This window comes from Nicotiana tabacum, chromosome 7 (assembly GCF_000715075.1).
Source record: "Nicotiana tabacum cultivar K326 chromosome 7, ASM71507v2, whole genome shotgun sequence".
Lineage (NCBI taxonomy): Eukaryota > Viridiplantae > Streptophyta > Magnoliopsida > Solanales > Solanaceae > Nicotiana > Nicotiana tabacum.
This window is the reverse complement of record NC_134086.1, coordinates 176546567-176562859: the sequence shown is the minus strand read 5'-3', so window position 1 is coordinate 176562859 and position 16293 is coordinate 176546567. Positions and strand designations below refer to the sequence as shown.

Sequence of the window (16293 nt, the reverse complement as noted above, 5' to 3'; positions counted from 1 at the left end):
GTTAGCAAACCACGGGACTTGAGTATATGGAATTACCAGTATAAGAAATACCATTGCTAAGTGAATGGAACCATCAAGTGGAAAAAATTCAGTACTTCATTATCCTTGAAGTAGAAAAAAGTATAGAGTCATTCATCTGTTTGACATGAATAACAATCAGGCATTACAGACTTAAGTTCACTAACATTTCTCATTCTAACATTAACTACAGCCTTCTCTAACTCTTTAACTATACAAACTGTGCAAATCCTGCTTTACTGCTCTACAAAATTGTGAAAACAAGTTTCTGTCTCAGTTCCTCAAACGAGAAGTAAGGTCGATAAAGACATCCTCTCGGCAGGGAATTGTAAGACCGCCCATTGGATGTTCGAAGCCAAATTCTTCCTCAGCTTGACTAAGCAAGTCTTGAAATAACGGTTGGTTCAAGAATGATACGGGAATCACAAATTTCTTCTTTTGCTTCTCACCTACATACACAGCAAAATATCCCTTGGGAACATCTGCAGATGTGGAAGACTTCTTGATTACACGAGGCATACGAATAGCCATGATTCTTTTAGCTTTAGTATAGACGAGGAAAGAACAAATGAACTGCTAAATACCTCAAAAGCAGAGAAAGCTTTGAATACTTAGAAGTTTTGCTGAGAGTTGTGGCTGTAGACACCTCCCTGAAAGTGTTTATATAGGACAATGGCAGCTCATATTATCATGTTAACCTGAAGTAACATGGTTTTGCCTATCAACTCATTGCCAAAGTATTGATGAGTGTAGGTCACATTGGTTCAAGACAATAGGCCCTACCTTTAATTTAGTGTTCTAGTAAGCATTTATTTTTCAATATATATATGGATTTATCCATCACCACATACCAATAGAACAAAGGAAAGTGAGATGTTCCTGCAGGTGCTTCCAAACATGGCCCTGAACTTAATCCAATAAACGCGGCTAATCTTAACTCTTGGATAAAATCTAAAAATGGAGGTCTCATGATCGTGTTTCAACTTGTTTGATATATAAAACAAACTGGAATGAGATACAAGTACAAAAACTATGTGATTTAATTGTGTTAGTGCAAGATTTCACAGATGCTAATTAGTCCCTTGAAAACTCCTTCATTTTCTTGTTGTAATGGGACCAAAAAAGATCACACAAGGGATTTTAAAAGATGGGGTTTTCTTCCATAAATAGTTTCACTATCCCAAACGGCACTACTTCTTTAGTAGCCTCTCTTTCCCTCAAACACAAAAAAGTACTACTTCTTCTTCCTAAAGCTCTCCACTTTCTTTAGATTTCTTCGAGAAAATATATAAAAATGGCCATCAGAAAATCCAAAAAACTACCACAAGCCGCAGTTTTGAAGCAAATTATGAAAAGGTGTTCGAGTTTGGGGAAGAATAGGGATGGCAATGGGGCGGCGCGGGTTATGGAATATGGGGGTGCGAAACGGGGCGGGTTCAAACATGTTTTAACAAAATGTATGCGGGGGCGGGGCGGGTTGCGGTTGTGGAGATCCTGTCGATTCGTCACTTGGATGGTTGAATGGTTCTTTCCCAAAGGTGTGTAGCTTGACACTTATCACAAAGTTTATTTTTCTTCCCTGGGGGCAAAATTCTTAAAACAATAACAATCCAAAAACTTAGCAAAAGCTTATTTCTAAAAGGTTATTTCGAAATATTACTCATACAACACCTGTAGGTGAAAATTGTTAGTCCTATGACTAGCAGCCCAAGACATTGTAAGATTTTGTGGTAACACAACGTAGGAAAAGTTGGCCAACGTGGGTTGTTTTACTCCACGTTGATGTACAAGAAACAAGTGTCAGTGGGTATAGAAAATCATATATAGATGCAACTAATATTTATGTTGGTCTTTGTCACATATGTAAGTCCTCCGTTTTGAGAATGTTCTTAATAATGGTGCACCATGATCAATTTGGCTATGTTCTTAATGGTACACAATTGCATTCTTTACCTTGCCTGCCATTCTCACTTTACTAAGACAACCCCAAATGATCATCATTGAGATTAAAAAAAATATAAATAACCCTCTTTTCAAAATCTCTATGTGAAGACATTTCCGCATCACTATTACATCACATTTTTTTTTAATCTACTCTGTTATATGGTAAAAAAAATTGAACTACAACTGATAATTAGTTTGTCTTTGTTTGAAAAATACAATGAGTGTCGATTATGTACATAATATGAAGAGCAACAAGACGTTCACATATATAATATGCCAATGAATATAACAAAACCGGAATTCTTTCATGCTCCTTTGTTTCTATCGTATTTTTCAAGTAACATTTTCTTATGATAAATTATACTAATATGATGAGCTCTTTTGTTCCTTCGGGTAATGAGTCTAGGAGATAAAATAAAGTTCTCCATGTTACCATCAAAGTCAAGGATTATTATCTCCTAATGTTACAGGAGGTCCACTACTCGACAAGAGAAATTTGGTAAATAAAGAAGCTAATATGGTTATCCTCATACTCAGCAACTTAATCATTTGATTGGTAAATTAATGATTTTGCCACTTTCATACAGATTATAAAGGCCCTCAATCTTTATTGGAAAAAAAATAGAAGCAGACTTTTACTTTTAGGTAATTTTTAATCAGTTTGTTATTCTATGTTATTGTTTTATAAACTAATATTTCATGAACTGGTGCAAATACAGATTGTTCGTCAACTAGCATAACATGGCCTAATGATAATTCTTACATAGCGAGAGACTAGCGTTGGTGAAAAAGCACTGAAATTTATCTACACAAGAGGTTATATCAACTAGATACTGTAGGCACTGTATCAATTGAAGCTGTTGCGGAAGCCAAATGTATAGAGTGTGAATAAGTCACAACTATTATACCAAAAATTATGACAACCACCAAATAATAAATAAGACAATAAAGCAATAATAAAGGGAACACCAGAATTTACGAGGTTCGGCTAATTTTGCCTACTCCTCGGACACAACCAAATATTTTATTCCACTCCAAAAATACAAGTGAAATAATACTAAAGAGAGAAGATACAAATGCCTTAAACAGATGAGAAGGCAAATGAGAGGTGTGTTTCAATCCTAAACATTAGGCCTTCTTTTATAGGGGAAAAATCCCCCCAAACTTAACTCCCAACCAATGTGGGACTTTGGCATTTTGCCAAACTTCAACAAATCTCCACCTTGGCAAAATTCCACATTTTCAATTCTCTCTCAATAACAAATTTTGGTTGTGTCTTCATCTTCACTCTTCAGTGTTCAACAATGTTGATCAAATCCAAACAATGTTGAAACTTGACCGCAGTCACCACCTTTGTCAGCATATCAGCAGGATTCTCTGTAGTATGAATTTTCTTCACCGTGACTCCACCTTCTTCTATGATTTCTCGTACGAAATGATACCGAACATCAATGTGCTTCGTCCTTGCATGATAAACTTGGTTCTTCGCTAATTGAATAGCACTTTGACTATCACAAAAAATTGTGATACCTTTTTGTTCAACACCAAGCTCCTTTAGCAATCCTTGAAGCCAAATTGCCTCTTTCACAGCATCTGTAATAGCCATGTACTCTGCCTCTGTTGTAGACAAAGCAACTGTTGACTGCAAAGTAGACTTCCAACTAACTGGTGCCTTTGCAAAAGTAAACACATAACCAGTAGTTGATCTTCGTTTGTCCATATCACCCGCAAAATCTGAGTCACAATATCCAACTACAAACTGATTGTCTTCCTGCTCAAAAACTAACCCGACATCTACAGTATTATGAATATACCGTAGAATCCACTTCACAGCTTGCCAATGCTCCTTCCCTGGATTGTGCATATATCTGCTAATAACTCCAACAGCTTGTGAAATGTCAGGCCTTGTGCAAACCATTGCATACATCAAGCTACCAACAGCATTTGCGTATGGTACCTTTGACATATACTCTCGTTCAGCTTCATCCATTGGCGACATAGTAGTACTTAGCTTAAAATGGGAAGCAAGTGGAGTACTAACTGGCTTAGTCTTGTCATCTATGCCAAAACGTTGAAGTACTCTCTTCAAATATTCCTTTTGAGATAAACAGAGTTTCTTTGAACGTCTATCTCTAATTATCTCCATGCCAAGAATTTTCTTTGCCTCACCCAAATCCTTCATCTCGAACTCCTTCTTCAGTTGAATCTTCAACTTATCAATTTCTTCCGAATTCTTGGAAGCTATCAACATATCATCAACATATAGGAGAAGATATACAAAGGAACCATCTTTAAGCTTGTGCAAATACACACAATGATCGTATTTGCTTCTCTTGTACCCTTGCCGCAACATAAACTCGTCAAATCGCTTGTACCATTGTCTAGAAGATTGTTTCAATCCGTACAACGATTTTTCAAGTTTGCACACCATATTTTCTTTTCCAGCAACTTTGAATCCTTCTGGCTGAGTCATGTAGATTTCCTCCTCCAAGTTTCCACGTTTTAACATCCATCTGAACTAGTTCCAAATCCAATTGTGCTACCAAAGCCAACATAATTCTAATGGAGGAATGTTTTACAACTGGAGAAAACACTTCATTGTAATCAATTCCCTCCTTTTGAGCATATCCTTTGGCCACCAATCTTGCTTTGTAGCGAACATCTACTTGGTTAGGAAATCCTTCCTTCTTTGCAAATACCCATTTGCACCCAATTGCTTTCTTTCCCTTCGGGAGATTGGCCAATCTCCATGTATGATTCTGATGAAGGGACTGTATTTCATCATTCATGGCAATCCTCCACTTATCTTCTTCTGAACTTTGGACAGCGTCTTTATAAGTAGTAGGAACATCATCAGCTACAATTGAGGTTGCACAAGCAACCGTCTCTATGAGACGAACAGGTTTCGTTATTGTTCATTTTGGCCTGCTGGTTGCTATTGATTCAAGTTGTTGTTGAGATTCCTGAGTTGGAATCTCCTCTACTGGCTCTCCTTCCAGAGGGTAATCTTCATTTGTTTCCTCCTCTGCTTCTTGTGTAGGAAAAATAAATTTTCCCTCAAACTCCACCTGCTTAGAAGCACCTTCATTTTGTTTGGTATCTTCTGTTACCTTATTTACCATAGCAAATTCATCAAAGGTAACATCTCTGCTGAATATTACTTTCTTTGTCATAGGGCACTATAAGCGATATCCTTTGACTCCAGAAGTAATTCCCATAAAAATAGCCTTCTTTGCCCTTGGATCCAATTTTGACTCCGTCACATGATAATATGCAGTTGAGCCAAACACGTGCAAAGAGTTATAATCTACAGCAGGTTTTCCGTACCATTTTTCAAATGGTGTTTTGCCATCAATAGCAGCAGATGGTAGACGATTAATGAGGTGACATGCATATGTAATTGCCTCAGCCCAAAATTCTTTGCCCAAGCCAGCATTGGACAACATACACCGTACCTTCTCCAGCAAGGTCCGGTTCATACGTTCTGCCACTCCATTCTGTTGTGGTGTATGTCTAACAGTGAAGTGTCGGACGATGCCATCATTTTCACAGACCTTATTGAAATGATCATTTTTGTATTCACCTCCATTGTCTGTGCGAATACACTTGATCCTCCTGCCTGTTTGATTCTCCACCATCGTCTTCCATTTGAGAAAAATTCCCAGCACTTCATCTTTGTTTTTCATTGTATACACCCACACTCTTCGAGAAAAATCATCAACAAAGGTTACAAAATAGTGCTTCCCACCCAATGAAGGTGTTTTGGAAGGACCCCAAACATCAGAGTGTACATAATCCAAAATGCCTTTAGTATTATGGATCGCTGTACCAAATTTAACCCTTGTCTGTTTCCCTTTGACACAATGCTCACAAAACTCCAAGTTGCAAGCCTTTACTCCTTTTAACAATCCTTGATCTGATAGAGTTTTCAAGGATTTTCCTCCAGCATGTCCCAAGCGCATGTGCCATAGCTTGGTTGCTTCTGCCTCTTTGTCGTCACTGGATGTTACTGTCGCTGTCCCAATAACTGTACTGCCACGATAGCGGTACATATTATTATTCTTCCGATTAGCCTTCATTACCACTAGTGCACCGGAGCATACTCTCATCACTCCATTTTCTGCAATGATTTTGAACCCTTTTGATTCTAGGGCTCCCACAGAGATGAGATTCTTCTTCAAATCCGGTACATATCGAACATCTATCAATGTTCTGATCATTCCATCATGGTTCCTTAATCGTATTGAACCAATGCCATATGAGGTAAGAGGGCTGTTATCCGCTGTGTGGATGACTCCATATTCTCCTTCTTGAAATTCCATGAACCAGTCCCTGTTGGGACACATATGATAGCTACAAGCCGAGTCCATCAACCATATGTCTGATGATGTTGATGACTCTGTTGTAACTAATGAGAAGTCTGAATCATCACAATCAGCTACATTTGAATCCATAATGGCCTTTCCATTGTTATGTTTGGCCTTATTCTTCAACTTCGGACAGTCTTTCTTCCAGTGCCCTTTTCTCGACAAAAGGCACATTCATCTTTGGTGGGTCTGGATCTTGACTTGGATCTTCCCTTCTTTGTCCTCGTTTGATTTTGAGGACGACCCCTCACAAATAGTGCTTCTCCTTCTCCGCCCTTCTGTTTTTCTCGCTTTCTTTGTTCATAACTGTACAAAGCCGAACAAACTTCTCTGAGAGAAACTTCGTCATTTCCATGGAGTAGAGTAGTTTCAAGGTGCTCGTACTCATCAGGAAGTGACGCCAACAACATCAAGGCCAAGTCACCATCATCATAAGTTGTATCCATATTTTGCAAATCTGTAACCAACTTATTGAAACTGGTGATATGTTCATTCATCGTGGTACCAGGAACATAGGTGAAGTGAAACAGTCTCTTCTTCATGTACAATTTATTTTGACTGTTTTTCTTCAAAAATTTATCCTCCAGTGCTTTCCATAATTTACTTGCAGAAGTTTCCTTTGTGTATGGATATTTCTGCTCTCTAGCAAGGTAGGATCGAATGGTACCGCAAGCAACACGGTTGATAATTCTCCAATCTTCTTCTCCAATAACATCTGGTTTCTTTTCTTCAATGGCCAGATCTAGCCCTTGTTGAAAAAGGACATCTAGAACCTCGCCTTGCCACATCCCAAAATGTCCGGACCCGTCAAATATTTCGACCGCAAATTTCGCATTTGACACAATTCTTGTCATAAGCGAAGATGCCAATGATGACGTATTGTTGACACTTGATGTAGATTCTTCTTGTTTAGTGTCTCCCATCTTTGACACAAATATTATTTAATAGCTGACGACACAAATCAAGATTATTTCCTTTCTGGTGTGGAAGATCAGACTAAGCTGCAACCACAGAGCATACTCAGACAGAACCTTGACTCAGTTACCAAGATAAATCTTTTCTGATGTGGAAGATCAGACTATGCTGCAACCACAGAGCATACTTAGACAGTACCTTGGCTCTGATACCAATTGTTGCGGAAGCCAAATGTATAGAGTGTGAATAAGTCACAACTATTATACCAAAAATTATGACAACCACCAAATAATAAATAAGACAATAAAGCAATAATAAAGGGAACACCAGAATTTACGAGGTTCGGCTAATTTTGCCTACTCCTCGGACACAACCAAATATTTTATTCCACTCCAAAAATACAAGTGAAATAATACTAAAGAGAGAAGATACAAATGCCTTAAACAGATGAGAAGGCAAATGAGAGGTGTGTTTCAATCCTAAACATTAGGCCTTCTTTTATAGGGGAAAAATCCCCCCAAACTTAACTCCCAACCAATGTGGGACTTTGGCATTTTGCCAAACTTCAACAAATCTCCACCTTGGCAAAATTCCACATTTTCAATATACTGGTAATCCATCGATTCCTTTTTTTTTGTCTAGCATTAGTGAAATACAACTGTACTGGTTTTCAATAGCTTATTCCTAGGTGCTAGGTATTTTTTGGTACTTCATGTTCATTGTTTGATTGTACTCTTTGTTACTTTGAGAGAAAAAGTATGATTAATTCCGTGATTTCATTAATTAGGCCTCCTCATTTGTTGCACGTACTGTTAATGTCATATCACGGGAGAAAAGACTTAATGGTAGAGGAAATATAAGTGCCTCACAGTTCCCTTTTTTTTCCTTATTATTCTTCTTAGTCATTATAAAGTAATATTTGACTTCTACAAAGAAGTTTGACTTCAGTTCCAGGTCAAGAGGTCCGAGAGATAGGTGAAGTAGCTTTCAATCCAATCAAAGAGATGAAGAATAGAGGAACCGTTAATATTGTTGTTGTCACCTTTTCTGTCCGTAGTTCAAGCCGCTCCATGCTGATTATTCCATTGTCGAGGTCTAAAGGAAAGTTTTTTAGTGAATGACAAGCCATGTATGAACGCTATGCTTATATTAAAGCATGAGCTGACTTATGTATTGGGTCAATTGCAGACCAAAATAGTTTTTTCACTCCAGTTCTTTTTTTTTCTGCTTTTTTGGTCCTTTCTAGTTTTGTTATCTAATCGTAACAGCAACCTAAGAGCACATACTAGTCGTTGTAGTATAGTGGTGAGTATTCCCGCCTGTCACGCGGGTGACCCGGGTTCGATCCCCTGGCAACGGCGCTGCCCATTTTTTATTTATTTTTTGAAAATAAAATTAAAAAAAAAAAACCTAGGAACACATTTGTAATTTTTGAAAATAAAAAAAAAATAAAAAACCTAGGAACACATTTGTAAGAAAATAAAAGTGGAAGTTTTCTTTGCAGAACTGATGCTTTGTTGCACCCTCAGTTAGATCTTCCTTTCATTTATGCAATGGTTGACCTAAGCAAATTCAAGCCATATGCAATGGTGTCTGAATGCTCCGTGAAAGCAATTTCATCATATGAATCAAGAACAGCTGGCTTCTACAGATAAAAAGAATCAAATATTAACAGTTTACATGAAGAAAACAGAACCAACAACAAACATTAAGTTAAGTAATTGAAATTCGTTTTGTTCTCAGCCTGCTATGCTCTCATTTTTTAGTCCAAGAAATTGCCATTTGAGCAGCTAACTTACCGGTTCATGAACTTTTGGAATAGCACATCTATGAATCTGCTAACGGAGAGAAGTTAAACCATTGTCCATCAAGTCAAAGAAACATACAATAACATGAGAATGTCTATAGTAATCCAGACTTGGTGAAATACAAGATCAACTAAATAATCTGCTATATAAAAGGTTAAAATACACTCATGGTGTAAAAGTTATTTATATTGTGAGCGTATACTAGTTAAATCAAACAAAACGATTCAAATTATAACCTAGCTAGCAAAGTGGAGAAACTGAATTATTCAGAACTCCAAGATAAATTTATTCTGGATACGTTTAGTGAGAAAAATGGATGTTGTATCTGTATTCTTTGAGTTACAGTCTTTGTGAGTCAAAAAGCACCAACCTCTGTGATGCTATACCTCATTGAGATCCTAACTAATCAACTGTACAAGACAGATCTTCTGCTTTGATGTATTAAATTTTGAGACCTAAAAAAAAAAAGAAAATGATCTCAACTATATTCTTAAATCCTAAACTGAGAAGTGATGCCAACGAAGATGTCCTCTGAGCAGGGAATTGTGACACCGCCCATAGGATGATTGAAGCCAAATTCTTCCTCCGCTTGACTTAGCAAATCTTGAAATGAAGGCTGGCTCAAGTATGCTATGGGAATTACAAATCTCTTCCTCTGCTTCTCCCCAACATAAACAGCAAAATAGCCCTTGGGAACATCAAGGGATGTTGAGGACTTCTTGATTATACGAGGAACACGGATAGCCATGGATTTTTATTTAAGATGAGCAAAGGGTGAAAGAAGAAATACTAATATTTTGAAAGCTTGAGTAGTTTTCTAGTTTTGTGGAGAGCTGTAGCGGTGTAAACTTCTCAAAACATGTTTATATAAGCAAATGGAAAGTCATAAAATCTCACGATTTTGTTGTAAAGAGCCATTTGGGTGAAAGACAATGACAAACCAATAGCCACATGGTCCTGCCTTCCAACTAATTGACATGATTAATTACTTTAGCTCATATAAGTTCAGGAACAATAGGTCCTACCATTTTCTTATGCATGGAACAAAGGATCTCATAGAATCAATTGCATAAGAATGGATTGTCCTTATGATGATTTGTGTCTGGAACGCTATCCATTAGGACTAAAACATACCCCATATATTAATTTTGTGTCCATCTACGTCAGTACTATAAGAGAAAACAAGTCCATTATATCTCAAATTTCAGTGGTGAAGAGGCATTTGTTGCCCTGTTGATTGACAATAGCGGATGAAGTATCACATGGTTTTGCTATCCAACTCATTGGCAAGTATTTATGATTTTAGGCTATTGTGCCTGAAGATCAGTAGGCACCACTGTTTTTATGACGTGATAGAAAACACAGGATCTTCAGAAATCAAATTGTTAACAACGGGTGATTGTCCTGTAATTATTCAGGTCCGGACCACTTGGTCTGCAATTAAAAATAAATTTACTGCAATATCTGACAACTGGTTTGTCCCCTCATGCTAAGGTCATTATGCAGGATCAACTTTCCTGATTAGAATTACCTCGGTTATTTCAGCAAATTCTCTAAAACAGTAAAGGACAGAAATGTTTCCTCACTATTAACCTGTCCCCATGTCTATAGTGTCCTAATTTCCATCATGAGTGCAGATGTTATATCTTAGAGTTAATTAAGTTACATTTGTTTTGATCAGCAACAGAAATTTTGAAGATCTTGAATCGAATAAAGAAAACTGACCGACAAGCTCAGATCTGCATATTCATTTAAGAAAACAGACTCATCCATTCTGTATTCTTGCCATAAATAGGATTAAAAAACAGAAATCAAACAGTAAACTAATTATGAATACCACATATTTGGTGAGTGTTAACGAGTAACCAGGGAGCTTTGCTTGAAAGAAAAAGATGTTTTCACACTCCTAAGCTGTACAGGTAACTGGAAAGCCAAATGGTAAACATGGAAGCTCTTATCACATCTTCAAAATATTTTTTCTATTGCATTCAGGTGCACTTACAAAACCAAGTAAGTTGAGCAAGAATTATTATATTGCAATAAATTATTCCATCGATATATGGAATTTATTCGAACCATAGAAGTAAAAAAGCTCATTACTTCAATTTCTATTGAAGTAGAAAAATGTGTCCTTAGTCATGAGAATAAAGGAATAACATCCATTGAATATGGAGCTAAATTCATTAGTCTACCTAGTCAGAGTGGTAACACTCCTCATTCTAACTTCAAATTACTGTTTCTTCTAACTCCTGAACTGTACACTCTAGAAACCTTTACAAAATTGTGTAAGCAAAAACTGTTGAATTGTTAATTTCCTTCTCACTTCCTCAAGCGAGATGTGAGAACAACGAACACATCCTCACTGCAAGGAATTGTGAGACCACCCATAGGATGATCAAAGCCAAATTCTTCCTCAGCTTGACTAAGCAAGTCTTGAAATAAAGGTTGGCTCAAGAACGATATGGGGATTACAAATCTTTTCTTCTGGTTGTCCCCAACATACACAGCAAAATGGCCTTTTGGAACATCTCCACTTGTGGAAGACTTCTTGATTATATGCGGCATACGAATAGCCATGATCTTTTAGTTTTAATGTATAAGAGCAAAGAAGTAAAAGAAGAACTACTAAAGCAGAAAAATAATCTTTGAATGCTTTCAAGTTTTGCTGAGAGCTGTGGTGGTAGTCACTCTTTGAATGTGTTTATATAGGCCAAATGGCAACTCAGAGAATCCTATTGATCATAAAGAGTTATTTCGTGGGCACCCACAGAATACAATAGCACCTGAAGTAACATGGTTTTGCCTTCCAACTAATTTTCAAAGTATTCATATCTTTAGTCCATTTAAGATCAAGACATCAGGCCCTACCTTTTGACTGAAGTTGGAACATAGCACGCCTCACAATCAAATTGCTAAAGAAGAGATGTACCCTAGAGTGATTATTCATGTCTAAATATATGCCTAGACATTTCTTGTCATTAACATGGTTTTCTAGTAAGAATTTATTCAAATAAAATGGAATATCCATCACTAGAACCAATAGAACGAAAGGAAGTGGGATGTTCCAACTTTCCAGGTGCTGTCTAGCTCAGTTCTGAACTTAATCCAAAATATTTGGCTACTCTTATATCATCTATTAAGGATATCACAAATTTTTATATGGATAATATATTATTTTGTATATGGAGGTTTAGGACTCTTTCCTAGGATTATAACAAACAAAACACCTGATCTTAGGAACACTTAAAGGAACCAACATCTGACGTACATGTCATGTACTGACATACAAATTTGATTAATCTGGGAATTCAATTATGTGTTAGGCTTTGGGCAACAAACTTATATAGCAAGATTTAATAACCTGCAAACAAGCAACATAAGTATACTTGCATTGCCACTAACATTGGTAACCCACCAGAAAATATGTACAGAAGTACTAATAAATATTTTTAGAAATAAGTTGTCTAAAATAAGATACAATTTTTTATCCTCACATCATAAGTTGTTCTAATCAATTAACTTCACGATCAGAAAAATCCAAGTTTTTCAGCTGTTCAGTAGAAATTCTAATAAATCAAACCAGAGATTTATTCTGAAAAGAGCAGAAAATAAAAATATCTAATGGAGTATGATCTATTAGTGTCACTTCTTTGATAGTTTGAAAATTCTGCTACAAATATTAAGTATTCTTTATTGTCATTGCCAAAAACTTTCAGTGTTCTGGATAAGTGCCAGATAAAGTGTCTCCTTTAGAATTAATTATAAAAGACTTTTAGCACATTAGAAGCTCCAATTCACATATAATGGAGAAAATGGAGTCTTGAAAAGAAATTTATCCAACAATAATACTGAAAATCCAATTGGGTAAAGAGTGAATATGAGCAGATTTCATTTGCTAATGAATGTGCTGTATGTCTTTTTGACATCAACTACTGAAAATTACATTCAAAATTGGGATCTACTGTTGCAGTTGACAGTAGCCCCCTCTATCTAATTTTCAATAATATGGTATAAATGATGTGTCTTTCCTAATTCTTTTAATGTACAAACTGAAAATCCCATTCTTTACAAAACTGTGAAAGGAAAAGCCTCATATCCTACTCAAGTGAGAAGTAAGATCAATGAAGACATCCTCGCTGCAGGGAATTGTGAGACCACCCATTGAATGATCAAAGCCAAATTCTTCTTTAGCTTGACTAAGCAAGTCTTGAAATAAAGGTTGACTCAAGAATGATATGGGGATTACAAATCTCTTCTTCTGCTTCTCCCCAACATAAACAGCAAAATGACCCTTCGGGACATCTCCAGCTTGAGAAGACTTCTTTATTATACGAGGCATACGGATAGCCATGGTCATTTAGTTCAATACAGAATGAGCAAATAAGGAAGGGAAGAATTAGTAAGGACCCTGAAAGCAGAGAAAAACTTTATATGATTTCAAGTTTGTTGAGTGCTGTTATGGTAACCCTTCTTTATATGTGTTTTTATAGGCCAATGACATGTTATAAAATCCTACTTAAGTGCATAGGCATTCTGTGGACACCAGCTAAAGACAATAGCACCTGATGTATCACATGGTTTTGTCTTCCAATTCATTGTCATACTATTTACACATTGAGACTAGTCCAAAAGCAGAAGGTCCCACTGATGTTCACAACAAAGAACGTATGGAAACCTCATCTTCTTGAAGAATGGTTTAGTTAGGGACCACCTCTAGCCATTTCTTGATGTTAAATCAACAAGTTGTAGTCAGAATTCCAATGATTGATCATCAAATGCGAATCTATGAGGGCATATCCTGAAATTTAGACGAAATTTGACCATCTATAGTGCTAAAGCAATGGCTCAGGATACAAGTTGGTTCCTATGAAAAAAATCTACTGTCTTACTCTTATGATTCCAAGTGGTGGTGTAGTTGAAGACTTCGAGAACACTTATAAAATTGTCAAGCTTCTGGTCAAAGCTAAACAAAACCAACCAGTGTTTACTTGTGTTGTGCCAATGCTGAGCACTGGTGGACCTCAGCACTAATTCTGTAGGAAACAAGCAAGAGAAAAACGCAGAAGATTATCTTTAATCTGGCCAGAAAATATGATAATAGACTGGTACAAGAACGATCTGCTGGCTTAAATTTTTCAAGAAAACTCAATTGACACACTGCACCTTGAAATGATCAGATTATATAAATCTAACAACAAGTTGACTTTGAACAGCAATTTATAGCAATCAAAATTCCTATACCAAACTTCTAAGTATTTATGAACAGCCAGAGCTATGACCTGTATGATACAAGAGACAAAGACAAATGGAACGCCTAATTCATCCTCAAGCTATAATTTCAAATGATAATCTTAGCAACTACACAAACGTGTCAACTTTAACCAGTGCACGTGAAGAGTAGAACCAACTAAAATCAGCAAGCTAAGAAATTGATTTAGGCAAGTACATGATTATTTCAATTCTTGGATACTTTAATGTTTAAGTAATCAAAACTTCTAAATGGTTTGGTCCTAGCATTGGGTGGTTTATTTGTATATGGTATCAGAAGGCAGAGCTGTAAAACAGAAGAGCAACTCACAAGATGCACGGGCTGGTAATGAACATCAGCATGGAAATGAAATCTTCCTCGCCAATGCAAGGCCCCTCATCCACATCTTATCTTCAGGGCAGCCTGACAGGAAGTGTTCTTCACAGGAATTTCATCGAACAACACAGCTGCATTCTTCGTAAAGGATTTCTTGGCATACTAATCAACCAAATCACGGCACACATATACACGATTTCCGTAAAAGGGTGTAATTCAATTGACCAAAGTTGATATTTTGAAGACAAGAAGAAGATTTCAGAGATACACAAGGTGTAAGGCACGAAGTGATCACCATCTGAATGCATTCGTAAACCCGTTCTCCTCTGGTAAATTACTCTGACCTAACTAAAGTTTTGGATTAAATTATGATATTCTTTCATAACCTCCTCCACCCGCACCACTAAAAATTTCAAAAAGCAAAATATCCAAATTTTATCCCACAAATCAAGCAATATTTCAAGGGCTTTAATTTATACCGTCAAACCTCCCCTATAACAAGCCTCCTCTTTATAACAATCGTAATTTTCGGACGTTACAGTAAAGTGCTGTTATAAAAAAAGATATTATAACATAAAATAAAGGATCAGTTCCGAAAAAAACTTAACTAATGATTGTTATATAGGGATACCGTTATAGAGAGGTCTAACTGTACACAGCAGAGACAGATCTAAAATTTAAACTCTTCAACCTTTAATGTTTTTAGCATTGAACTCATAGTATATTTAAACTTATGGGTTCATGTCTACTATTTTTTATAGTTTTGATAAATTTTTACATAAATTTATGCTCTGGGTCAAAAGTAGTGGGTTCAGTTGAACCCCGCACTCGTTTGCTCATCCGCCCCTGGTACACAGCAGATAGCATAAATATTTTGGGCACTATGATCATGTCATTAAAATTTATTTGTATAAAAATCTTTTACACTGCTAGAACACAGAAAATTCTATCTTATATATTGGCGAAGTGGATAAGCTGAATATTTCAGCACTGAAGATAAATTTCTTTCGGATGCATTTAGTGAGAGAAAAGAATGTTGTATCTGTATTCTTTGAATTAGTCGTTGCGAGTCAAAAAGCGCCAATCTTTGTGGTGCTAAGCTTTACATAGCTTCTAATTAACCAACTATACAAGATGGATATCCTACTTTGATATACAAAATTGTGAGATTCTCAACTATATACTTAAATCCTAAACTGAGAAGTGATGCCAATGAAGATATCCTCTGGGACGGGTATTGTGATGGCACCCATTGGATGATTGAAGCCAAACTCATCCTCTGCTTGACTTAGCAAGTTTTGAAATGAAGGTTGGTTCAAGAATGATATAGGGATCACAAATCTCTTCTTCTGCTTCTGCCCAACATAAACAGCAAAATGGCCCTTTGGAATATCTCCAGCTGATGACGACTTCTTGATTATACGAGGCATACGGATAGCCATGAGCTTTTATTTAAGATGGCAAAGTAGCGGTTGCAATTGTTATTGGGTTATGAAAGCAGGGAAAGCTTTGAGTAGTTCTCTAATTTTTTGGATAGCTGTGGTGGTGTGGAGCTTCTCAAAACATGTTTATATAAGAAAATGGATAGTCATAAATCTCATGATTTTGTGGTGAAGAGCCATTTGGGTTGGCCACTAGTGAAAAACAATGACATGTC

The 16293-nt window shown here is 36.6% G+C and overlaps 1 protein-coding gene and 1 long non-coding RNA gene across 2 annotated transcripts; both read right to left on the bottom strand.

Moving 5' to 3' along the window:
- Window positions 1–12946: 12946 nt before the first annotated feature.
- Window positions 12947–15812, bottom strand: LOC107818178 (uncharacterized). The gene is made up of 2 exons (XR_001655363.2): window positions 14631–15812; window positions 12947–14085 (listed from the first exon to the last, which is right to left on the bottom strand). It is a non-coding gene; the product is annotated as an uncharacterized LOC107818178 (long non-coding RNA).
- Window positions 15813–15820: 8 nt separating this feature from the next.
- LOC142162447 (auxin-induced protein 15A-like) lies at window positions 15821–16078 on the bottom strand. Its single transcript, XM_075218804.1, has one exon. It carries the CDS (start codon window positions 16076–16078, stop codon window positions 15821–15823), a length of 258 nt encoding a protein of 85 aa, XP_075074905.1.
- Window positions 16079–16293: the final 215 nt, after the last annotated feature.

Bases quoted from the DNA above. Each gene is read 5' to 3' on its own strand.
- LOC142162447 (XM_075218804.1), bottom strand. From the start codon at position 16,078: ATGGCTATCCGTATGCCTCGTATAATCAAGAAGTCGTCATCAGCTGGA.